We start from the raw sequence: 26,847 nt of genomic DNA on the forward strand, positions 1-26,847 counted from the left end.
GAACGAAAGAGACCAGTTGCACAGTCTAGTGTATGAAATGGAAAATCAACAGTGCATACTGAACGAAAGAGACCAGTTGCACAGTCTAGTGTATGAAATGGAAAATCAACAGTGCATACTGAACGAAAGAGACCAGTTGCACAGTCTAGTGTATGAAATGGAAAATCAACAGTGCATACTGAACGAAAGAGACCAGTTGCACAGTCTAGTGTATGAAATGGAAAATCAACAGTGCATACTGAACGAAAGAGACCAGTTGCACAGTCTAGTGTATGAAATGGAAAATCAACAGTGCATACTGAACGAAAGAGACCAGTTGCACAGTCTAGTGTATGAAATGGAAAATCAACAGTGCATACTGAACGAAAGAGACCAGTTGCACAGTCTAGTGTATGAAATGGAAAATCAACAGTGCATACTGAACGAAAGAGACCAGTTGCACAGTCTAGTGTATGAAATGGAAAATCAACAGTGCATACTGAACGAAAGAGACCAGTTGCACAGTCTAGTGTATGAAATGGAAAATCAACAGTGCATACTGAACGAAAGAGACCAGTTGCACAGTCTAGTGTATGAAATGGAAAATCAACAGTGCATACTGAACGAAAGAGACCAGTTGCACAGTCTAGTGTATGAAATGGAAAATCAACAGTGCATACTGAACGAAAGAGACCAGTTGCACAGTCTAGTGTATGAAATGGAAAATCAACAGTGCATACTGAACGAAAGAGACCAGTTGCACAGTCTAGTGTATGAAATGGAAAATCAACAGTGCATACTGAACGAAAGAGACCAGTTGCACAGTCTAGTGTATGAAATGGAAAATCAACAGTGCATACTGAACGAAAGAGACCAGTTGCACAGTCTAGTGTATGAAATGGAAAATCAACAGTGCATACTGAACGAAAGAGACCAGTTGCACAGTCTAGTGTATGAAATGGAAAATCAACAGTGCATACTGAACGAAAGAGACCAGTTGCACAGTCTAGTGTATGAAATGGAAAATCAACAGTGCATACTGAACGAAAGAGACCAGTTGCACAGTCTAGTGTATGAAATGGAAAATCAACAGTGCATACTGAACGAAAGAGACCAGTTGCACAGTCTAGTGTATGAAATGGAAAATCAACAGTGCATACTGAACGAAAGAGACCAGTTGCACAGTCTAGTGTATGAAATGGAAAATCAACAGTGCATACTGAACGAAAGAGACCAGTTGCACAGTCTAGTGTATGAAATGGAAAATCAACAGTGCATACTGAACGAAAGAGACCAGTTGCACAGTCTAGTGTATGAAATGGAAAATCAACAGTGCATACTGAACGAAAGAGACCAGTTGCACAGTCTAGTGTATGAAATGGAAAATCAACAGTGCATACTGAACGAAAGAGACCAGTTGCACAGTCTAGTGTATGAAATGGAAAATCAACAGTGCATACTGAACGAAAGAGACCAGTTGCACAGTCTAGTGTATGAAATGGAAAATCAACAGTGCATACTGAACGAAAGAGACCAGTTGCACAGTCTAGTGTATGAAATGGAAAATCAACAGTGCATACTGAACGAAAGAGACCAGTTGCACAGTCTAGTGTATGAAATGGAAAATCAACAGTGCATACTGAACGAAAGAGACCAGTTGCACAGTCTAGTGTATGAAATGGAAAATCAACAGTGCATACTGAACGAAAGAGACCAGTTGCACAGTCTAGTGTATGAAATGGAAAATCAACAGTGCATACTGAACGAAAGAGACCAGTTGCACAGTCTAGTGTATGAAATGGAAAATCAACAGTGCATACTGAACGAAAGAGACCAGTTGCACAGTCTAGTGTATGAAATGGAAAATCAACAGTGCATACTGAACGAAAGAGACCAGTTGCACAGTCTAGTGTATGAAATGGAAAATCAACAGTGCATACTGAACGAAAGAGACCAGTTGCACAGTCTAGTGTATGAAATGGAAAATCAACAGTGCATACTGAACGAAAGAGACCAGTTGCACAGTCTAGTGTATGAAATGGAAAATCAACAGTGCATACTGAACGAAAGAGACCAGTTGCACAGTCTAGTGTATGAAATGGAAAATCAACAGTGCATACTGAACGAAAGAGACCAGTTGCACAGTCTAGTGTATGAAATGGAAAATCAACAGTGCATACTGAACGAAAGAGACCAGTTGCACAGTCTAGTGTATGAAATGGAAAATCAACAGTGCATACTGAACGAAAGAGACCAGTTGCACAGTCTAGTGTATGAAATGGAAAATCAACAGTGCATACTGAACGAAAGAGACCAGTTGCACAGTCTAGTGTATGAAATGGAAAATCAACAGTGCATACTGAACGAAAGAGACCAGTTGCACAGTCTAGTGTATGAAATGGAAAATCAACAGTGCATACTGAACGAAAGAGACCAGTTGCACAGTCTAGTGTATGAAATGGAAAATCAACAGTGCATACTGAACGAAAGAGACCAGTTGCACAGTCTAGTGTATGAAATGGAAAATCAACAGTGCATACTGAACGAAAGAGACCAGTTGCACAGTCTAGTGTATGAAATGGAAAATCAACAGTGCATACTGAACGAAAGAGACCAGTTGCACAGTCTAGTGTATGAAATGGAAAATCAACAGTGCATACTGAACGAAAGAGACCAGTTGCACAGTCTAGTGTATGAAATGGAAAATCAACAGTGCATACTGAACGAAAGAGACCAGTTGCACAGTCTAGTGTATGAAATGGAAAATCAACAGTGCATACTGAACGAAAGAGACCAGTTGCACAGTCTAGTGTATGAAATGGAAAATCAACAGTGCATACTGAACGAAAGAGACCAGTTGCACAGTCTAGTGTATGAAATGGAAAATCAACAGTGCATACTGAACGAAAGAGACCAGTTGCACAGTCTAGTGTATGAAATGGAAAATCAACAGTGCATACTGAACGAAAGAGACCAGTTGCACAGTCTAGTGTATGAAATGGAAAATCAACAGTGCATACTGAACGAAAGAGACCAGTTGCACAGTCTAGTGTATGAAATGGAAAATCAACAGTGCATACTGAACGAAAGAGACCAGTTGCACAGTCTAGTGTATGAAATGGAAAATCAACAGTGCATACTGAACGAAAGAGACCAGTTGCACAGTCTAGTGTATGAAATGGAAAATCAACAGTGCATACTGAACGAAAGAGACCAGTTGCACAGTCTAGTGTATGAAATGGAAAATCAACAGTGCATACTGAACGAAAGAGACCAGTTGCACAGTCTAGTGTATGAAATGGAAAATCAACAGTGCATACTGAACGAAAGAGACCAGTTGCACAGTCTAGTGTATGAAATGGAAAATCAACAGTGCATACTGAACGAAAGAGACCAGTTGCACAGTCTAGTGTATGAAATGGAAAATCAACAGTGCATACTGAACGAAAGAGACCAGTTGCACAGTCTAGTGTATGAAATGGAAAATCAACAGTGCATACTGAACGAAAGAGACCAGTTGCACAGTCTAGTGTATGAAATGGAAAATCAACAGTGCATACTGAACGAAAGAGACCAGTTGCACAGTCTAGTGTATGAAATGGAAAATCAACAGTGCATACTGAACGAAAGAGACCAGTTGCACAGTCTAGTGTATGAAATGGAAAATCAACAGTGCATACTGAACGAAAGAGACCAGTTGCACAGTCTAGTGTATGAAATGGAAAATCAACAGTGCATACTGAACGAAAGAGACCAGTTGCACAGTCTAGTGTATGAAATGGAAAATCAACAGTGCATACTGAACGAAAGAGACCAGTTGCACAGTCTAGTGTATGAAATGGAAAATCAACAGTGCATACTGAACGAAAGAGACCAGTTGCACAGTCTAGTGTATGAAATGGAAAATCAACAGTGCATACTGAACGAAAGAGACCAGTTGCACAGTCTAGTGTATGAAATGGAAAATCAACAGTGCATACTGAACGAAAGAGACCAGTTGCACAGTCTAGTGTATGAAATGGAAAATCAACAGTGCATACTGAACGAAAGAGACCAGTTGCACAGTCTAGTGTATGAAATGGAAAATCAACAGTGCATACTGAACGAAAGAGACCAGTTGCACAGTCTAGTGTATGAAATGGAAAATCAACAGTGCATACTGAACGAAAGAGACCAGTTGCACAGTCTAGTGTATGAAATGGAAAATCAACAGTGCATACTGAACGAAAGAGACCAGTTGCACAGTCTAGTGTATGAAATGGAAAATCAACAGTGCATACTGAACGAAAGAGACCAGTTGCACAGTCTAGTGTATGAAATGGAAAATCAACAGTGCATACTGAACGAAAGAGACCAGTTGCACAGTCTAGTGTATGAAATGGAAAATCAACAGTGCATACTGAACGAAAGAGACCAGTTGCACAGTCTAGTGTATGAAATGGAAAATCAACAGTGCATACTGAACGAAAGAGACCAGTTGCACAGTCTAGTGTATGAAATGGAAAATCAACAGTGCATACTGAACGAAAGAGACCAGTTGCACAGTCTAGTGTATGAAATGGAAAATCAACAGTGCATACTGAACGAAAGAGACCAGTTGCACAGTCTAGTGTATGAAATGGAAAATCAACAGTGCATACTGAACGAAAGAGACCAGTTGCACAGTCTAGTGTATGAAATGGAAAATCAACAGTGCATACTGAACGAAAGAGACCAGTTGCACAGTCTAGTGTATGAAATGGAAAATCAACAGTGCATACTGAACGAAAGAGACCAGTTGCACAGTCTAGTGTATGAAATGGAAAATCAACAGTGCATACTGAACGAAAGAGACCAGTTGCACAGTCTAGTGTATGAAATGGAAAATCAACAGTGCATACTGAACGAAAGAGACCAGTTGCACAGTCTAGTGTATGAAATGGAAAATCAACAGTGCATACTGAACGAAAGAGACCAGTTGCACAGTCTAGTGTATGAAATGGAAAATCAACAGTGCATACTGAACGAAAGAGACCAGTTGCACAGTCTAGTGTATGAAATGGAAAATCAACAGTGCATACTGAACGAAAGAGACCAGTTGCACAGTCTAGTGTATGAAATGGAAAATCAACAGTGCATACTGAACGAAAGAGACCAGTTGCACAGTCTAGTGTATGAAATGGAAAATCAACAGTGCATACTGAACGAAAGAGACCAGTTGCACAGTCTAGTGTATGAAATGGAAAATCAACAGTGCATACTGAACGAAAGAGACCAGTTGCACAGTCTAGTGTATGAAATGGAAAATCAACAGTGCATACTGAACGAAAGAGACCAGTTGCACAGTCTAGTGTATGAAATGGAAAATCAACAGTGCATACTGAACGAAAGAGACCAGTTGCACAGTCTAGTGTATGAAATGGAAAATCAACAGTGCATACTGAACGAAAGAGACCAGTTACACAGTCTAGTGTATGGAATGGAAAATCAACAGTGCATACTGAACGAAAGAGACCAGTTACACAGTCTAGTGTATGGAATGGAAAATCAACAGTGCATACTGAACGAAAGAGACCAGTTACACAGTCTAGTGTATGGAATGGAAAATCAACAGTGCATACTGAACGAAAGAGACCAGTTACACAGTCTAGTGTATGAAATGGAAAATCAACAGTGCATACTGAACGAAAGAGACCAGTTACACAGTCTAGTGTATGAAATGGAAAATCAACAGTGCATACTGAACGAAAGAGACCAGTTACACAGTCTAGTGTATGAAATGGAAAATCAACAGTGCATACTGAACGAAAGAGACCAGTTACACAGTCTAGTGTATGAAATGGAAAATCAACAGTGCATACTGAACGAAAGAGACCAGTTACACAGTCTAGTGTATGAAATGGAAAATCAACAGTGCATACTGAACGAAAGAGACCAGTTACACAGTCTAGTGTATGAAATGGAAAATCAACAGTGCATACTGAACGAAAGAGACCAGTTACACAGTCTAGTGTATGAAATGGAAAATCAACAGTGCATACTGAACGAAAGAGACCAGTTACACAGTCTAGTGTATGAAATGGAAAATCAACAGTGCATACTGAACGAAAGAGACCAGTTACACAGTCTAGTGTATGAAATGGAAAATCAACAGTGCATACTGAACGAAAGAGACCAGTTACACAGTCTAGTGTATGAAATGGAAAATCAACAGTGCATACTGAACGAAAGAGACCAGTTACACAGTCTAGTGTATGAAATGGAAAATCAACAGTGCATACTGAACGAAAGAGACCAGTTACACAGTCTAGTGTATGAAATGGAAAATCAACAGTGCATACTGAACGAAAGAGACCAGTTACACAGTCTAGTGTATGAAATGGAAAATCAACAGTGCATACTGAACGAAAGAGACCAGTTACACAGTCTAGTGTATGAAATGGAAAATCAACAGTGCATACTGAACGAAAGAGACCAGTTACACAGTCTAGTGTATGAAATGGAAAATCAACAGTGCATACTGAACGAAAGAGACCAGTTACACAGTCTAGTGTATGAAATGGAAAATCAACAGTGCATACTGAACGAAAGAGACCAGTTACACAGTCTAGTGTATGAAATGGAAAATCAACAGTGCATACTGAACGAAAGAGACCAGTTACACAGTCTAGTGTATGAAATGGAAAATCAACAGTGCATACTGAACGAAAGAGACCAGTTACACAGTCTAGTGTATGAAATGGAAAATCAACAGTGCATACTGAACGAAAGAGACCAGTTACACAGTCTAGTGTATGAAATGGAAAATGAAGAGTGCATACTGAACGAAAGAGACCAGTTACACAGTCTAGTGTCTCAAATGGAAAGTGAACAGTGTATAATGAATAAATGAAACGCATCACACTCTGTCTAGCACCTGAAATCCTACGAACTCCTGCGAATTTGAAGTGGTCTCTCGCGATGGCACTGCCGTTGCAACCTTGTGTTTCTTGCAGTAACCTATATCCTGCTGTCCCTTCGTGCAGGTGTGAAAGAGCACTCCACGCTGGGTAGTGGCCCCACCACGAGGAATGTCCACGCACCTCCCTGTCCTCGGCCTGGGACTGAAATCTCCGCTCCTCCCATCCGTGCCACTGCCTGCGAGGGTGGAGATTACATAGGGTCGTTACAACTCCGATTAAGCATTCCTCATTCAATGCACGTGACACTGCCACTATTAGTACGGCAGCATCTCTGTGCGGTAGGCCACGCACATGCCAGAAAATGTCTGCCATTCACGAATCATTAATTACCAGGAGGTTACATACGTTTCGCTCACAGAATCAACGCTCCTTTGCGCGCGCCATTACCGACAGGTCCCTTCCCGACCTGTCAATCTCACCGATACGGGGCACCAGGAATCCCAAATGTAACAACCCTCCAACGCTTTTGCGTGCTACTGTATACGTACGCTAAAGCATCCCAAAAGTTTTTGGCTTGCGCTTCTACACCTACAACAAAGCCATACCCGTTCAAAAGGTTCCCGGCCATCTTGCCTCGCCGCGCGGCTACCTTTTTCACCGCCGAACAATCGCACCGATCGTGTTTCAAGTTGCGGCTTTGGCATTCCGACCTTTCTTTTGTCTGCACGGACGAACCACCATGACGGGGCTGGTGCCCCACGCGCTATCGCACTTCCGCCCTAGTGCGGCCGCTCCACACCCGATGGCGAGATAACCGCATCCCCCGCGCATGCTCGCTTTCGGTCTTCTTCGCTTCCCTTCTATCAGCACTCGCGGACGTCGACAAGAAACAGAGCCGCACGGTAGCCGAGTGGTTAGCGCGCCAGTTGGCAATGCTTGGGCGAATATCCCCACCGACCTTGGTTCGATTCCCAGCGCAGGCACAGCGGATCGCTGTTGAAAAAACTGCGGCTGGTGATCCCACCAGCGTCACAGCTCGGCCGCCGTGTGTGGAGGACAAGGGGAGGACCTGTGCTTTTTCGCACAGCTCTTCTTCTCGCTGTCCCCCGGTTATCCAGAGGGCGGATGCCCGTTGCTCCTGCGGAGGTTTCCACGGGGGAGGAAGTTTCTTTTTTTCTTTCCCATCGTTCCGAATTCGAGGGAGGAGTGCGCACGCTGCTGCAGGCACCGCAGAAGTCCGCAGCAACCACACACTGACGAGACGTCCGAGAGACACCACGTACACACGCTCTTATTTTTTTTTTTTACTGGACGTTTTGTTCCATGAACGTTCATGAAAAACAAAACGTCCAGCAAACAAAAAAAGAAGGGTACGTGATGCCTTTCGGATGTCTGGCCGGTGTTTGGTTGCTATTGCGGACTTCTACGGTACCTGCAGCAGCATGTTGATACTGAAATGCATCCGAAAACGCTACGTACGGTTTTTTTTAATGCACTCATATCCTGATGTTCCATAAAAAAAAAGAGAAAAAGGGCGTACGCAGTGTGATTCGTATTTCTGCCCAGTGTGTGCTTGCTGCGGTCTTTCAGGCACCTGCAGCAGCGTGCCCTTTCGTATCATAATATCTAGCACATTCATGAAAGTACGCACAATACAGCGGCTGCACTCCTCATTGTCTCTCTCTGCACTGTCAACATCTTCGTGTCTTGTATTGTTGCTGTATTAGCGCGCGCACTGCACAACGTAAAATTCACTAGCTCTAGTTATTGCTTTGCCAGCTGGTCCATATCGCCTTGCTACAACTGAGCAACGTAAGGTGCAGGCTGCAGACAATCATTGGAATTTACTCTCCTTGTGCGAATGGCTCACCACTTCCAATTATCACAGTCCGTTGCAACTGCCGAATTGATGGCCACTTGCCACAAAAGTCTGCGAGAATCCGGTAAGTGGAACCGTTAACACTTAGAGAGTCTTCTCTAAATACTGGCCTCCGTCTTGAATGCGCTACGTAGTTCTACATTGTGCAGTTCACGCGGTGCTACAGCAATATTGCATGCCACAAACATGGGGAAAGTGCAGAGAGAGTCGATGAGGACCGCAGCCACTGTAAAAAATTTCCTTTTATGATGATCATTTTATATCGTTATACTAATAGGCATGCCGCTGCAAATACCATAATAGACCGCAGCGAGCACACATCAGAAAGACACTAGGCAGACCTTTTTTTTTTTTACGGGACATCAGGATATGAGAGGATGCTAAAACAATTATCCAGGAACAAAAAACCAGAAGCGTACGTCGCGTTTCCGGATGTCCGGTCGATGTACGCTCGCAGCTGTCCTCCACGGCACCTCCAGCACCGTGCCAATCAACGTCCTGCGGTCGCAATCAGTAGTTCCCCGCTGAATTTACTCATGCAGCGCAGTCGTCTCGCGTACACCGTATCTTTGGTTTGGCCCGTGGAAACCCGTTTTTCTCGCGCCGACATTCCGCCGCTTCGATTTTGCACTTTCTGCATGTTTTAACCTACATAGCAACTCCTTCGCTCTAGAGAAGCTTGCAGGCAGTGGTGCGCAGCTGCCGGGAAACTAGCAAAACGCGACCGCGAAGGATGTATATAGTGAGTGTTCAACTTCAGACTTTACACATCTTTTTTTCTCATAAAATAGGCTTCCTGTGTTCAAAAAGCACTTTTTTCGCACTGTCGGCGGTGTAGTACATCAGAATGCAGCTACTACGTGCTATCTAGCAAGACGATAAACCAATATTCAATAGCTATCGTCTAAACTGTTACTGTTACGAACCTTGATTATTAAAGGTGCAGTGAAGAAAAATCTGAACACGTTCCGAGCATTGTTAGAAGCTGCGACTTATTGCCTTGTGTGGCCGATTTCTCTAATTCAATCGAATTAACGTCCGGCTCCCGCCATTATTTTTTGACTTCTCCCCCGTACGGTGGGCGTAGTCGACCAATGCGTGGAGTGCCTTCAGCCAGTACCGTGCAAGCTTTGCTTTCGCTTTATTTTGTCTTTTTGGTTTCCGCGAATAAATAGCTTCATTCGCAGATAATATAGTCGCAAAATACGCGCGGACTATTTGCTACTATACTCCGTCTCACTACATGTTTGCAGCACTACGAAAGGTAGAGCTCTCTCGTCCATTCAGGATGGCACGCACTACATTAGTGTGTTCCTACGCGCCTGTTGCTCGATCCACCTGGCTGGACATCAGGTGGCTCGTTCCATATAAAAGAAGGCGTACTGCTAATTAGCTTCTTTCTACATCTAGCAGGGGGCGCTTGATGTCTGTTTATTTTTGTACAGGCAGACGTCCGTTCCAGACGCACTGGCCCCACTTTTTCTTTTTTTTCTGTCGCCACCTGTTTGTATCATTTCCTCTGTTGTCACGTCACAGTTATTTTCAATGTTCCTGCTATGTTTAAATGAATTTATTTATTCCAGCATGGCCACTACACTATTAAAGGGGTGGAGACACCAAATTTTGAAGCTATAAAAAGCCTGCTATGGGATTCCTATGTATGCAAGGGCACTCATAGCCAGGTGTTGGACGCAGCAAACGTTTAAAAAATATTTCAATTCGGTTCCAAAGATTACCTAAATGCTCACTCTCACGATCTAGACCCATCGCTAGCGCCATCAACCATGACGTCACAAGGGGTGTAGAAAAATTAAAGTTTTAGTGACGTCATACCAAAATACAGTGACGTACGATGAGTGGGGCACAGCCGCGTGAGCGCAGTCGACGCACCAGCAAGCCGCGTTTGCTGCTCGCCGGTTTGCGGCGCGCCGTTGCGAACAGCGTCGCAACGTCCGAGTGCAGCTCGTTGCCTGCGTCCGGCCTGCTAGATGTCAACGGCGGGCCGCTCGCGGCAACAACAACGACGGGAAGCGGCAGCGTCATGATGACATAGGGCGCACTCCTTGGAGCCGGGCGGCCTGCGCCAGTCTTCGTGCCGAACGCCGGCATCTGAAGAACGCGATAGTATTGTTTGTTCACGTTCATAGCAAACCCTGGGTTATATGAATATCAAAAATGCATCGTTTCTGACGATCGCTGGCAAATACCGAGTTCCTGGTAGAAGTGATGACTGCGATGCAAGCAAATTTCATCCCATAGCCGGTTTTGAGCTGCTGCTATTTGGTGCGGTTCGCCTGCCGTCTGCTAGCTCTGTTGCTGAAGACGTCGTGGAAATCGAACATATCTTTTATTATGGGACGAGTTCACAGTAAAGGGGTGCCGAGCGGAGCAGGTTTCTGAGCGCTGGCCAGTCCCGAAGCGCCCTCAGCTGCGGAGTCAATGCGAAAGCAGCTAGGCCTAGCGACGACTAGGGCAGTCTGGGACCAGCGCGCAGGTCGTCGGCCGGCGTTGCCGCAGGCAGTGTCGCTGCCGAAAGATCCACTTTTAGCACAGTCATGCTGTCGTATCTCGAATCTAGAAAGCATCCTTTCTGGTAGCATGGCTGTTTTGTATTTTCTTGTGCGGACGTGAAGTACGCCGAGTCTGCCGGCCGGTAGGTCAGACTGGATACCGTCTGCCGACGTCATAAAAGCGAGCTAAAGAGTGTTCTTGACGTAAATAATAAACCATGGGACAAGAAATGTGAAAAAAGTGTCATTTTTGAGGATCGCTGACCAATACTGAGCTGCTGGTAGAGGTAACAACTGTGATATGAGCAAATTTCTTGCCACAACCGCGCCTAGCAGCTGCCGCTGGCGCGACGTTGGGGTCCGGCTCGCCTGGCGCCCGCTAGCTCCGCTGCCGAAGGCGTCGAGGAGATTGACCATACTATTATTTTATTGTGAGATGATTCTGTTAACACTACAGCTATTTGTGACAAGTAGGCCTTTTATTATAGCGCAGGCGACTTCCGAAGCGCCGGCCGCTTGCTAAACAGGCTATAGGCCTAGCGACGACTACGGCAGCCAGGCAGCAGCAGAGCTCGTCGCCCGGAGCGCCCGCGAGCGGTGCCGTTGCCGAAAGCTTCCAACATAAGCAGACATGCTTTGTCGCTGCTCGAGTATAGCTGGCAGTTCTGATAACAAGGCGATCTTGTCTTTTCTTGTGATATTTGTACACCATTCCAAGCAGCGCTCATGCAGGTACTGCTGCACGGCAGCGAAGTGTGACACCGGTTGTGGGCGCAGCTTGGGTAGAGCGGCGCAGCGATGCTTACTGGCATTTTGCAAAGTGTTTCGCATCCTCACGCGAACCCGCGAAGGCGATATTAGCGTGCGAACAAAAAAAAGTCGATGTCGTCACTCATTGGAATCAGATCTGTCAGAATACGAGCTGCTGGGACTATACATGCAGTTGTTTGTTTTCATGCGCTGGCCAACACGTGTGTGAGAAAGCAGACGATGCAGCAGTAGGTGCGTCACAACTTTTGTGGGCCCACGTGACCAAGCGAAGCAGTTGATCTTCCCCTTCTGTGACGTCACTGTACAACTCGGCGTTCCGAAACCGAAACCGAAAATCGTTCACCTAAAAATGCTATAATAAATTATTCACTGTGAATATATGAATCTTTGAGTGTGTATCATGCTTCCTGGAGCCATAAGAAACGTTTGAAACTAAGAACGCGCTAACCACAAATTTGGTGTATCCACCCCTTTAAGCAAATGCAAGGGTCAAATGCAGGCCGGGGCAGCCGAATGTCGATGCTGGCGAAATGCAAAACCCCATGCGCTGCGTTAAAGTCAACGCACAAGCGGTCAAAATTAATCCGGAGCCGTCTGCTACGGTGTCTGCAATATCTCATGAGAGACGCTGCGAGGGTACTCCGACTTTCGCGCGTACGTTAGCACATTAATGGGGCTCATCACAACTCCACTCAACTCTGCTGGTTTGTGTCGTCGTCCAGGTTGACAACAACAGACGGTCCTTGGTCAACAGCATCGTCAATGACATGGTCCAGTTTCCTCATCCCATCTTCCTCACTAATAGCATGCTGCACGTAATTCTTCCATTTCTCAGTAGTCACTTGCATGATGCCTTGCCAATCCAGAGGCTCCACGTCTTAGAGCTTAAGCGTCTTGTTTTGACTGGCGACGAAGCCCTTGACACCGCTCCAAACAAACTCTATCGGGTTCGATTGGCAGTGGTAGGGTGGCAGGCGCACATCGAGACGGCCAGCAGCTTCGGCGCTGCAGTCCACACGGTATCGGTCCCCACCTGTGTTCACGTTGTTGCTAAGCTTCATGAGCTCGGCCTTCACCATGTCGCTACTCCACGCGACCCGTTTTCCAGGTCTATGTCTTTTTTTGAGGCTACTCATCCGCCGCACTTTATCCTGCTTCGCAGAATGATATGGCGCGTTGTCCATCGCTGTAACGCAGCCGGCTTCTTCAGGGACAACATTCGGCCCGCCTTCAACGTCTGCGTTGTCCACTGGTAAAGCGTTCGCTCGCTCACCTGAGTGAGTTTCACCCTCCTCTTGGTGAGCGCATTCGTACTTGAACTGCCCCCGTTCTCGACACGAAGCACTTCAAGAAGCCAACTGCGATGGTCTGCTTAGAAAAACAGCGCACTGTCGGTGTAGGGCACACTGACGACACAACCGACTCGGCCGGCGCCATGTTGGAAAATGGCGATGCATCACTACCTCGCAGCAAGCCTCCGCAGAGCTGTGTTCGTACGGGCTTTGTTAATTTCACCAGTGATTGAAGCACTCTATACCACCTAAATCTACCAGTCCACATTATGGTTTGGTTTGGTTTATGGGGTTTAACGTCCCAAAGTGACTAAGGCTATGAGAGACGCCGTAGTGGACGGCTCCGGAAATTTCGACCACCTGGGGTTCTTTAACGTGCACTGACATAGCACAGTACACGGGCCTCGAATTTCTCCTCCAAAGAAATTCAGCCGCCGCGGCCGGGATCGAACCCACGTCTTTCGGGCCAGCAGCCGAGCACCATAGCCACTGAGCCACCGCGGCGGCTTAGTCCACATTATGCTTTCAATTGCTGTGCTCATTGTTTGATTAATAGTCCTACACTGCTCAAATATTCGAGGGACTATTTTTTGTGTTCCTGCAGCCCTGATTGGACGAGAGTGCTCTGCCTTCCGTAGTGCTGCAAACATCTTGTGAGACGAAGCATACGTATTACTCCGCCGATGGCACAGCGGCAAGCCGCCACGGCACTGGGTGGCGCGTTGGTCGACTCCGCCCACCGTACGGGGAGAATTCAAAACAAAAAAAAAAAAGGTGGGAGCCGGACGTTAATTTGATTTAATTAGGGAAATCGACCACACAGGGCAATAAATCGCAGTTTCTAAGAATGCGAGAAACGTGTAGATTGAGTTCCCGCGGCAAAAAGACGAGTTCAGATTTCGCTTCACTGCACCTTTAAGAGGCCTGCAGCCTACAGTAGCATCCAAAGTTTTTACAATAATAACGGCTACTCTCAGCGCTGTGGCACAACAAACGTTGTCTGTTTCGACGTCTTACATGCACTAGGGAGTTTGCTGTGCCTCCAAGCTTCTTGAAAGAGCGTGCATTTTGCCTCGATGTAGCCACGTAACTCGTCGAAATAGCCAAGATTTGTTGGCCCACACCGTCGAGGGTAAGCGTATTTTCGAAATTATAAAAACTGATGTAGAAATTACGATAGGCTACAGGGGTCTCAATAACTAAGCAGCCTACTAGTAATAGTTAAAAAGACAGCTAATGAGTATTTGTTAATCAGCCTGCTATTTAGAATGTGTTAGCTGTGTTCTGATGTAATACTCAGCTGACAATTCTAAGCCAAAAAAAAGTGTTCTAACTCATTACTTTTATTTTTAAGAAATCCTGTACTGTCTTCGGGGACACACCCTAATGGCCTAGCCTTCTAAAACATTTTCTGCGTACGGTCGTCCACACACCTGCTGAGAGCACTTGCATCATTTAGCTCGGGCCTAGGACCGGAACCAGACCGGGGCAGGTTTCGCAATACATTCCGGCCTGTATGTCTCCGCAGCAGTCAATGCAAAAACTGTGCTCATTTCTTTTTCTTTTTTTATTACAATTATAACGTTCATCCTGCCTTCGACTTCGAATTGCTCACGCAAGGCAACCCTCGGAATATAACATCAGTCTCTCGTACTTTTCATAACACTCACTCTTCACTGAAAGCACACTTGTGCAGTTTTCGAGAATTCAGTTCGGAGCTGACACTTACACTCACCCGATTATTCGGGCCAGTTGCTATAGCATTTTCGAAATGTAAACGTTACCTTTGACAGAACGAGCACTCGGTTTCCATTACTTATTCTTCAGGCGGGAAAAGCATTTGTAGCATGGTGTTACTAACAACTTTACTTTCAAGCAAAAAATGAAGTGAAATCAGCTCTTTCCCGGTTGTTGGTTGGGTGGACGATTAGGTTTTCTGTGATTTGCTGAGGGTGTTGTCCAGAGGGGGGGGGGGGGGGGGGGGCTTGGGATGTATCTGCCTGTGTTTGTGGAGGATAGCCAGCAGTACAACGGGCTTCAGACAGTTCTTGTAGAGTGTTACGGACCCACATGCGGAGGAGCCTGTTGGTTGAAGTCCCTTGAGGCGGATTTAGGCCCGATTTGTCATCAGCATCAGCCTGACTACGCCCACTGCAGGACAAAGGCCGCTCCCATGTCTCTCTAATTTACCCTGTCCTTTCCCAGCTGCGGCCACCGTATTACTACACATTTCTTGATCTCATCCTCCCACTTAACTTTCTGCAACCCCCTGCTGAGCTTGCCTTCTCTTAGAATCCACTCCGTTACCCATCAGGGCCAGCGGTTATCTTGCCTTCGCATTACATGCCCATTTCTGCCTCTTGATTTCGACTAGAATGTCATTAACCCGCGTTTGTTCCCTCGCCCGCTTCCGATTTGTTAACGTCACGCCTATTATTTTTCTTTGCATAGCTCGCTGCGTTGTCTTTAAGCTGAACCCTCTTTGTTACCCTCCACGCTTCTGCCCCATAGGTGAGTACCGGTAAGATACATTGGTTGTAGACTTCTCTCTTGAGGGGTATTGGTAAACTGCCATATGCGCTTCACCTCATTCTTATTTTTCTAGTTAGTTCCCTCTCATGATCATGATCAGCTGTCACTACCTGCCCCAAACAGCCATATTTTCTTCCTAGACGGTTGAGTATAACTCATTGATCATACTTTGCAGTTCATACCCTGATCGACTTAGCAAGGCAATATCATCAGCGAATCGCAGATTACTAAGGTATTCTCCGCTAAATCTTATCCCCATCTGTTCACATTCCGGGCCCCGGAATACCTCCTGTAAACATGCGGTTAATAGCATAGGCGAGATCGTCTCTCCCTGTCTTATTAGCACGTTTACGATGTGGGAATCCTGGCTTTCCACCGTCGCCTTTGCGCGGCTGTGCCGGCCTCCCGCGTTGTTTCTCCTCTTTCCCTTGCTCCCGCCTCAGGCGGTGGAGAGGCGGCTGGGTGACTAATCACTGTCATTTAGCCACAGCTCCGCCCCGGCTCGCCAAGGGCCTTTGCCATTGGCGCCTTTTGGCGGGAATTCGGGAACCGCTTTGGGCGGCTTCGCGCCGCGCGACCATCCGAGCGGGGCCGAGAGAGAGATCCCTCCGAGACAGCGAAAGGTGCGTACGTTACTGTTTGTCCCTGCCGGCCTTTGCCGCTCGGACCAGTGCTTACTCGAGCTCGCCCGCATGTGTCCTCTGACCTGCAGCGGCTCGAGCCTGTCCAGCGGGTTCCAGCGACCTCAGACAGGCGTACCTTGCGTTGATTGCCCACTCTCTCTCGCAACCGGCCCAACGGTCGACACAAGAGGGAGATCACAGCACTGCCGCGGGTACATTCTCCTGCAGCGGCGTGCTAGCGGCGCGCATTACTCGAGTCGCTTCGTACGCGCAGCGGAGCCTTGCTCCTCGCGCGCCCCCGGGACGGGGTGACTATTGAGTGTTTGTGTACCTGCTGAAGGAAGACGTGAATAAACGTCTCCTTTGTGAACTTGGAGGCCTATTTCTTTGCGGCGAATCGCTCTCCTCCCAGCGGAGGTTGAGTGCGCCGCATCGGTGTCCCAGTGTGTGTGTGGTGACGGCTGATCGGGGCCCTTGGCTCGCGCGAAGCTCGAACCCGCGGTGGGTGGTGGCCTGTGTCCACTTAGAAACCCACAACTCTTTCCTCTTCTATCTTTGTGAGGTGGAATATAGGGCAGTGAGTATACCATTCTGCTAATCACGAATGCTTGTTTGGTATTTTTTTGATTAGCCTGATGCTTTGATGTGTCATGACCGTGTGTTTGGACAAACGTTCCCAGATGCGGAGTTTCTGTACCTCCGATACTGGGAGGCCGTCGAACGTCACTTGTATAGAGGGTTTTCCCTTTTTGTGACGGCCCGCAGTCGGGTGGAGCAGCAGGATTCGGTCAGCGAGTGTGCAAGGCCTATACAGGCCACGCAGTCCGTGCCGCTTCCGCTTGGAGGCTTTCCTCCATTTCGCCGGCATTTTGCCGTGGTCGTCTGCGTAGGAGTGGGATCCGCTCTAATTTTCGGTCCATGGGTATGGGAGTGGTGTCGAAGAGTAGTGGAGATAAAACTCAGCCTTGAGATGTGCCCCTGCTTTCTAGAGCTAACGAGGGGGATTGTGTGGACCCAAACCATATCTCCGCCGTCCTGTTACTCATAAAGGCGGTTAAATACGCGTGTGTTCTAGCCCCTACACCTCAGTAAGATATTGCGTTTAGTTTGGTTTCGTGCGTCTGCCGTGTCTCAGGTGTAGAATTTCTTCTGAGTAGGGGTGTGCGAATATTCGAAATTTTCGAATATAATTCAAATATTATTTTTTTATTAATCGTGTTCGATTCGAAATCCACATATTCGTGTTGTTTCGATTATTCGACACGACGCGAATATTCGTATCTAGCCGAATTTTCTACTGCGAGCACCGGCGTTCATTTCGGTCCGCAAGTCCTATCGACAGAGACATAACAACATGGCGGCGCCCAGAGCAATGCGTAACGTTGGGTTCTAGGCACTACAGTTGGGCCATGCAGTAGCTGACTGCACTGGTGAACTTTTTTGTGGCTATACCTGCGAAGCTGGTATAGTCAGAGCAGTGCACGAAATACCTCGCAATACGAGCCCGTTCAGTGCCAATTGAGAGGGCATTTTCTGTAGCTGGAGAAGTTGTTTAAGCTAGAAGGGAACTACTTCTGCCTGACCAAGTAGAGCAGCCGACAACCTTTTATGTTCATCCCAGCAACGCGCTTTTGTGCTTATGGCAAGCTAGCCTTGATCAATGCTGTGTCCTAGCCACCTTCTCTGATATTTTCACTCTTCTAAGAACAGTGCTCGAGACTGATACTTTTTGTGCAGCCACACGCACCTTTCGTGCTCATTTCATCACTGATAGTTGAACTGTGATGTTCTTGGGTGCTCAAATAAATGTTTTGTAGTGGTTAAATGTGTCTGTCCTTGATTATTCGTATTCGATTCGTATTCGAAAAATTTGATATTCGCACACCCCTACTTCTGAGATTTGAAGCATCACGTCCTGCGTCGTGTACAGTTTGCTTCTAAATCCCAGCCTCGCATGGGGGAAGAGGCCGTGTTCTTGCATGTGGGTTTGGAAACGGCCGAGGATAGCGTGTTCATACAGTTTTCCTAGGCACGAGGTGACCGACATGGAACGGAGGCTTGCCAATTGAACTGGTTTACCTGGTTTTAGAATAAAGGTGACCTTAGCGTAGGTCCATTCCGGGAGGGGGTGCCCCTCTCCAGTGTTCATCGAAAAGCTTGGTTACGGCTTGAACCAAATTTTCGTCCAGGTTCAGTAATGTTTTGTTGGTGATTTTATCCGCGCCCGGCGCCGACATGGTGCGCAGCTTGTGCATACCTACTCTCACTTCCCTTGTCGATATGTCTTCGTCAAACACGGGGTTCAGAGGGCTTGAGTATTTGAGGGGTAGGCTTCTAGCTGTGGTTGTGAGATACCCGTCTTTTAAGTTTTGGATCAAAGCGCTGTCTTCCACATTTAATTTCTTGGCGCTGCGATTTACGTTACGTTGTTGGGAGTCTTTAGTGTTTTATGCTTCTAAGAGGCAACGTAGAAGCTTCCACGTGTTTTTCAGTCCCAGATTTGCAACCGCATGGAAGCAAATCCAGATTTGCTTCCATGCAGTTGCAAATCTGGTCCCACTGTTGACGGGTTAGGTGTACTGCGTGTGCTTCAATCTTTTTCCTAAGGCTGCTATCCTTAGTTTAAGAGGCCGTGTTTGTTTTTCAGCCATCTTTTTGCATACTGGAGTGTGTTTCCCACATGTGGACAAGTCTGCTGTCCACGATTTTCGTTTCCCGATTACTCGGGATGTGGCACTTCCGACGTCCTATGTGAGTGCATTCACCCAGTTTGCAAGGTTCTCTATCTCAGTAGTGGATTTCTTCCGGAGATTCCTGAATTTATCCCAGTCTGTGATTTTTAGTGTCCTTTTTACAGAGGGAGAGATTGACTTCAGTGCGGAAGTTGTTTGAATGTTGTAGTCGCCGCTGCCTAGGGAGGTCTGCGTGTTGGTTCACAAACACTGTGCGATGTTTTTGGTGATCGTGGGATTGGGTTGGTGTTTAGCTGCGCGCTGTTGTGTATCGTTAACGGGTTAGGGCCTCATTTTGCAGTAATGTCCAGTGTTGCGATTCTTTTCTGAACTTTTGCTTGTAACCCCAGCTTACGTTTCATGCGTTAAAATCTCCTCGAGTTCTTCGCGCGGTTGTTTAGCACTTTTGTAATAACCGCAAGCGGAGGGGGCGACGAACGGGGGGGGGGGGGGGGGGGCTCCGCTGCTTTTTGGCTTGCTGTACGTGTTGAGGATGAACAAGCTGGGGCTTCTTCTGCTTTGGGACGGAGGGGGAGATGCAACGGTTTGTCTGATGTTGCCATCAGACCTCGGGATGCATCAGGCGGTTGGTGTGTGTGTAGTGTTTTATGGCGCACAGGCAACTAAGGCCATCATGCGCCAAGCATACGGTGTTACGAAAATTTTTCCGCTGAATTTTATAGAAAAGTGAAGAATCATCGGTGGTGTAGGGGGCCTAAATGTTAGTGCGACCTAGTGATCACATAGGAAAGAATTTCTAGAAATGGCTAATATTAAAACCTTTAAAGGGGGTTGGACACCTCAGCAGCTATCCTTGTTGTCTTGTTTTGTTAGCAGGAATTGGTCCGTAAGGTGTGTGTGGCCTATTCGGAGATGACAGAGAACCACTTGCTTGAAACGTTCCTGCTGCACACATGACTTCCATTCACCCTAAAGCTATCTTTACCAAGCGCAGTTTGCTATTTACTTCGTTTTTCCAAGGCGAATGCCCTTTTTTTTTCTTAATTTACGTTGTACTAAATTCGTGCAATCCTTAAATGGTATACATTGTTTATTTTGTCTTCCCACAAGCTTCAGCAGCGCACAAATCTGCTCTGTCGTTGCCTTTCATTCTGACATGACTGGGGACCCAGCATAATTTTGTCTTTTGCTATGTTGTGAATGGTGTCACCCAGTGACGGAGTGATTGCACTTCTAGAGTTAAGAGATGTCAGTACCATTAGGGGGCCTGTGTAAATAATACTGTTCGTGAGATTCTCGTTTACTATTTTTCCTGCAGCTGCACAAATGTCAGGACAGCGCCCGTCCTGTGTGTTTCGTGTTCCTTCTGTCCTCGTTCCGTAGCGCTGTTGTGAATCTATTTGTCAGGTAATGTGTCCTGTATATTGAGATTCTGGCATATCTCTTCGAATCGCAATACCAGTGGCCAGGTAGCTTGCGGTTTGTGGGTAAATAATATTCAACAACGACATTTCGCCACAACTGGATAGTATATATGTTTTGGTAGCGATTCTTCTGTATTCAAGGGAGGTTTCATTTATTTCTGCACAGAGGTTCACTATGGGAGTTGTTCTGTATGCGCCACATGAGAGCGCTAGGCCTCAGTTTTGTACTGGATCCAATTTTTACGGCATGACAGACCTGCCCAACCGTACAGTGAACCCATAATCTAATAAGGAACGTACCAAACTGACAGTTGCAGGCGGAGTGCTCAGGCGGTCGCATTTATGATAAGGACATCAGCTTTATCTTGTTGTGTTTTGATGAGAAAGTGGTAGGAAAGGTGATAACTCAATCGGCTGGTGATTCGGGCGTCTGTCATGTTAAGGGTTCCCCTCTTCGACAGGCCGTGATTGCATATAGCAAATCTGCGAATTAAGCCTGCCGTTAATTTCGGTTTCCTTGTCTAGGAGTTCTATATGAGGGTGGCACCCAAAGTGTCTTGTATATATATAGGCCAAGGATTCCGAGTCTGTTGGCCAGGGGTGTGTCGCAGTGTATGCGTAGAACCTGAGGAAGTTGTCTGATCACGTGGAGTGATCATTTGAATGGAAAACACTTAAGGCCCATAAAGGTCAGTTTCGAAGTGATAATATCAATTGTATATTGTAAAGTATTTTATGCCTCTCCTATGGAGCCTTTTGTCGTCCATGAAGTGGTGTCGTAGGTGTATAGTGCCGCGCGGAGGTCAGGTATGATAGTGGGCTAACGCTATTTTCAGTAGGAGGGAGCAGAGAACTGCACCTTGTGGAGTGTCACCTTTATTAACCCTCCCAATCCAGAACACTCCACAAGGTGCAGTTCCTGGCTAAACAACTCACCAACATACCTGACCTGGATGGGGACGGATGGTATAGTGCTGGCTGGAAAACATGTTCAAACAGTTTTTTCACGCAACTGATGAGGGAGACAGGGCAAAGGTTTCGGAGGATGACTGCCTTGCTGGGTTTGGGAATAAAAGTGATGTGTGCTTGTTTCCAGGTGGAGGGCAGCGCTCCATCAGTTCCTAAAGTGAGGTGTCGTCAAGGTTGCGGAGGACCTTGTGTGTCATGTGGTCTGGTCCGGGGGCTGTTGGGCGGCGTATGGTAATCAGTGATCGTTCGACTTCATCAAGGGTGTTGTCCTTGTCGAGGTTCGGATTAGGCCGAGGGGGCCCAGGACAAGTGATTCCGTCCCAATCGATAGAATTGTTTTCGAAGTGCATATGTCTTGTAGAGTTCGGTTGATGTCAGTGCCCTTTTTGTAGATCAAGGTAGCGAGACGGTTCTCGCAATCACAAAGAGAACAAGGAAGAGGAAAGCCTCAGGGTGCTTGCCAGCGTTTCGGCAAGAAGACTTCGTATGGCCCAGGTGAACAGAAGCCCCCTTCCCCTTCCTTGTTCACTTTGTGTCTTTTGTAGATCAAATTGAATAATCTTTTTGACTCGTTTGCTGGGGGTGTGTAAAGCTTGCTCAATCCTACTCGCCCAGGGAGCTGGTTCTGGCGCAAGATGAGAGCCAAGTTTGTCTCGCTCTCAGAGGAGTTGAGTGCTTTGGGTTATTGGAGTTTAACGTGCCAAAGCGACTCAGGCTATGAGGGACGCCGTAGTGAAGGGCTCCGGAAATTTCGACCACCTGGGGTTCTTTAATGTGCACTGACATATCACGGAAGAGAAGAGTGGGGAAGAAATATTTTGGTTTTGAATGTATGGGTAGTGATAAAGATGGGAAGGTTGCTGCCGAGATAATCTGCTAAGAAACCCTGTGGCTTAACCAAGACGTGCGGGCTTGCATATGTAAGCAAGGTCACCGAGGGCCCGCATGTAACACGTGCCGATTCTTGCGGGTGTGTTTAGGTTTGTGTCGGTGTACTGTTGATAACTGGTAAGGTTTAAGGAGTGAGGATGGCTGTGTGATGTGTGGGTGCTGTCACCGAATAACATTTAAATGGGTTATGACTGCGTTTTTCAGACTCATTTTGTTCGCTATGACTCTCGGAACAACTGGGAATGAGGTCATTTGGTGCAACGAGTAATTTGTAATTGAATTTTTAAAACTTGTGCTGTACCGTGTGGTAGTCAGGTAAGACTAACGCGCTCGCGATTCATGACGCCGTGAACCAACGCTCACGTGCTTTCTCTCAACTGAACGAGTGAACTGCGCACTCCTCGTAACGAGCGTAGGGGAGTGGGTGGCTCGCTGTTCGGGATAGGAGTGCTGAGGGTAAAGGGGGGGGGGGGGGGAGTGACGGCAGGGGGACAAAGGCAACAGAGGTCCGTGTCCTTCCCTTTTCTGTCTACTGCCGATCTCGGCGGCTTAACTGTAATGTGTCAAGGTGATTTTGCATCGGTTTTCCACCAGACGGCGGCGCTGTCGGGGGAGGGGCTTAGAGTCAACTTCAAATTGCAATTTTTAGCTAAAATGCCCACGTAGAGCCCTGCTTCTTTTTTTAAGTATGCATAACAACGGTCGTGGCTAGAACGCCACGATTTGTTGGGAGATCATAAATGACCCCTTTAATGTACAGGTTGCTTGTTCCTGCGTAACTGCGTTTGGTGTGGAATTCTTCTGTCTGAATGTATTGTTCGACTCCTTGGTGAGTGGTATATGGTGTACGTGACGGTGGAGATGAGCCTGTTGGTTGTGAATGGCCTCTTGGGGGGGGGGGGGGTTACGCTTTCTGGACGACGTATACCTTCGTGCGTGTCCTACTGACATGCGCTGACGGATGACTATGTGAGCAGCCTATCCGTCAAGCTCACCAAGACAGCACAGGCATAACTGTGTGTGCCCACCCTCCGCCATTCCTAGAAAAGCTTTTCCCGCCAAAAAAATAAAACGGTTGAAAGTAATCGCTCGTTCTGTTTGTCGTCTGTCTGCTTCAGGCCTTCCTGTCAAGGTTATCGCTTCACTTCAAGAATCACACACAAGCATGATTGCTATCTCAGTATACCAAAAACAGGTTTCCTTGTGATACTTCATAAATATCACGGCTGCAACACCGCTGTCGCTGTATGCATGAGGAGCACATACTATAGACATATAAAAAAACTGCGCTTTCCGCAGTCCTGTTGCTACTCGCCCCACTGTCAGAGTTTGTGCTTCGTCTACAGACCATTCAGTAAACTGTGCTGCATTCTTGCGCGGCCTGAAATGAATGATGTGCTCACCGTGTGCTTGTCTTCGGTGAGCTCTGCCATCCGAAGCTGCACTTGGAGCTACGTGGAGAACACGTCCAGCACCTCCAGGCATCCAACGCCGCGCTCGTAAACAGTCGTGTCCTGCGCAAATTCGTTACGGGGGCTTCAAACAGCAGCCCTGATGTCACACTTTTCCAGAGCACATGGTTAGCGCGGTGCGAGCAACGGCGAGCCCCTACTGCAGCTGCGTCGGCGCGTCTTTCCAGTAATGCAAGTTTGGATAGCTTCGTGGCTTGTATACTATAGTAGCACTTGAGAGAAAACGCTCGTTCTGTCGTCGTCTCTCTGCCCCAGGTAGTTTTGTGAAAATTAGTCATTCCATTGCAAAAATCACACTGAAGAGCTTGATTGGTCCATCATTAATACACAAAAAATGGTTGCCTTGTGAAAGTTCATAAACATATGGTTACAACACAAGTGTGACAGTACGGGGAGCGCATACTAAACGCATCCAAGAAAAGATGTCAGGGTTTTAACTTGGTTAAACCTACTAGTGCGAAAGCTCTAGTTTTTGCCTATACCAAGTATTCTTTGGTCCCAATAGGCTAAGGTCAAATTTCGGGTGTGGCCCGGGTCATACTTTGGAAATGCCTCAATTCAAATTTGGAGGTCGCCATCGTGTTTGGCTTGGTCAATTATGGTTGGACATAGATTTTGGTACAAAGTTGAGTGAAACCGTGGGCAGGGTGTGTGCCTCATGTAGGGCATTTTTGGTCAAAGAGAAATACGCTCTGTTTAGCGTTTGACCTTTCGCCACATCCGTGCGCAGTGCGCATTTGTAAGGAGGGGTACATAAGGCGCGCTTCCCCATAGAACAGGCGCAGACACTCGCCATAGAAGGAGAAGAAAAAGCAACAGTCGGACGGCGCAGAAACACCCTGGCCAATCCCCCGCCATGGGTATGTGCCATTAAGCCTGAGGACATCGTCATCATCATCAACACCGATCCAGAAGTGGTAGCTTGGGAGTTGCCTGAAAAGCAGCGAGAGCTTTTCGCTTTGAGATATCCAGGCTTAACCTTAGCTAAGCCACAGCCAAATTTTTTAGTCGGTGTTTCGCACTAAAGTTTCACTCTACGCTGTCCTGCTTTTACTCGTCCGACTGTACGTGCTCGTGCTTCGTCTACAGACCGTATAGCTGTGGGTGCGGCATTCTCGCGCGGGCTGAAATGAGTGAGCTGCTCACCGTGTGCCTGTCCTCGGCGACGGTGAGCTCTGTGCCGTCCGAAGCCGCACTTGGAGAACGCGTCCAGCACCTTCAGTCATCCAACGCCGCTTTTGCGTACAGTCGTGACCTGCGCAAGTTCATTAGGGGGGCTTGACACAGCAGCCTCTTGGAAGCCATGACGTCACACTTTTTCACAGCACGCGGTTAGCCCGGTGTCACCTACGGCGCGCCCCTGCTGCAGCTGCATCGATGCGTCCTTCAAGTAGCGGAAGCACGGATAGCACAGTCACCTGGTGTACTATATGGTAGCTGGCCACTTCAATCTGCTGCATTGCAATATGTAGTTTTGTGACAGGCGAAACAGGACGCAGGGGGTATTTGCTCGGATAAAAATTGTTGCAAAAGTTAATTAGAGTGTGCCTCCACCGTGTAACACATCGTGTGTGGCGCTGACGAGCTGTGATACCCTTTCGAAAGGATAGCAATCTCTAGAGGGCATGGGTCAGTGCGGCACAGCTATCTCGATCGACATAAGACACTTTCCGAAAACGACTTTCTTTGCTCGGACCATTTCGTCAACGTCGGCTGCAGGACAAATCTCACACTGTTGAGGACCCTCGGAAAACATCATTGAAACGAGAGCACTTCAAACCTGATGCTGGGCCTTCCAATTTCTCAAGAATATTCGACTAGTTGTACGCTTCGGAAGAACAGATGGAAAGAAGTGCATGCTATTTCATCCATTAGTGGGGCACAAGCGAAAGCCCCGTGAACCAGCGTTGATTCCTCTCCCGCAGGGGACACATACAGTGGCCGATCATTTATCATTGGACACGTCTCGGATTCCTCTCAATGTCCATCACACTTGGCTAGCAGCCTACTTCCTTGATAGGAAATGGTTTGCATACCATGCTAATGAAACTAAATAGGACGACCATTGGTCAGATGACTTCGCAACTCTTTGGCCACCGTGCACGATCACATATGTTCCATTCGCTAAATACGCAACATACCCCGGCTAAATATACATGTATGCTGTGAGGGCCTACTTTTGCGACAGTTTTGCGTTGGATGCAGTGCTTTAAATGCCCACAACGTGCTTTCGACGATTGACGCCTCTCGCGGCGATTGTTTTTAGCAGGATCACCACCTCGAAAAAGCGTTGGCGTATTCTGCTCGAGCTGAGAAAGGTAAATCCCAAATTTTTCTCCGTGTAAGCATGCCATGTGCAAATTCTATTTATTTTAAGCTGGAAGACAGGTTTGGAAGCGGCACCCGGCTTATTTCTCCTGGGCTGGCGGGGTTTGTAATCGCCTCTATGCAGGTGGCGGGAATGAATCGCCATTCGATGTTGCAAGCGTTCTTGAAAGGAAAAAAAAATCACAAGTCACAAAATCACAAATCAATCTAGCGCTTGCGGGTCGATGGTCATGTCATTATGTATTGAAAAAAAAAAAACAACAGATAGCCCTAGAAAAAATTACTGGCTGTGCTCCAGGAAGAAGGGTGGCAAAGCGCTGAGGGGAAGTCGTGTTAGTTAATTCCTGCGATGCTTGCTCAAAACGAGGCTCAACAAGCGTTGAAAATCAGTGACGGCGTCAAGGGTACGCGACGGGCAGCGGCAAAAACAGTCACGCATGCACCATGCCTACGTAAAAATTAATTCTCCGCTCCTCCCCAGTAAAAAATTTTCTGCCCGCGTTCCCAGTTAAGTACTATTAAGGAGAATATTTTTTACCTATTTGAGGACTTAAAAGCGTCGCAGTCCTGCTATCACGGAAATAGTTAGATAACGTGATCACA

The 26,847-nt window shown here is 46.9% G+C and overlaps 1 protein-coding gene across 1 annotated transcript in view; it reads left to right on the forward strand.

The window, feature by feature from the left end:
* Positions 1-7,021, forward strand: part of LOC149372389 (uncharacterized) — a 66,872-nt gene extending 59,851 nt beyond the window's left edge. The window contains exon 4 of the mRNA XM_089586240.1: positions 6,984-7,021. Coding sequence (XP_089442366.1) covers positions 6,984-6,989 — 6 coding nt within the window. The 3' untranslated portion in view covers positions 6,990-7,021. The remainder of the gene's footprint in view (positions 1-6,983) is intronic.
* Positions 7,022-26,847: the final 19,826 nt, after the last annotated feature.

This window comes from Amblyomma mixtum, chromosome 1 (assembly GCF_055824585.1).
Source record: "Amblyomma mixtum isolate Tamu chromosome 1, ASM5582458v1, whole genome shotgun sequence".
Lineage (NCBI taxonomy): Eukaryota > Metazoa > Arthropoda > Arachnida > Ixodida > Ixodidae > Amblyomma > Amblyomma mixtum.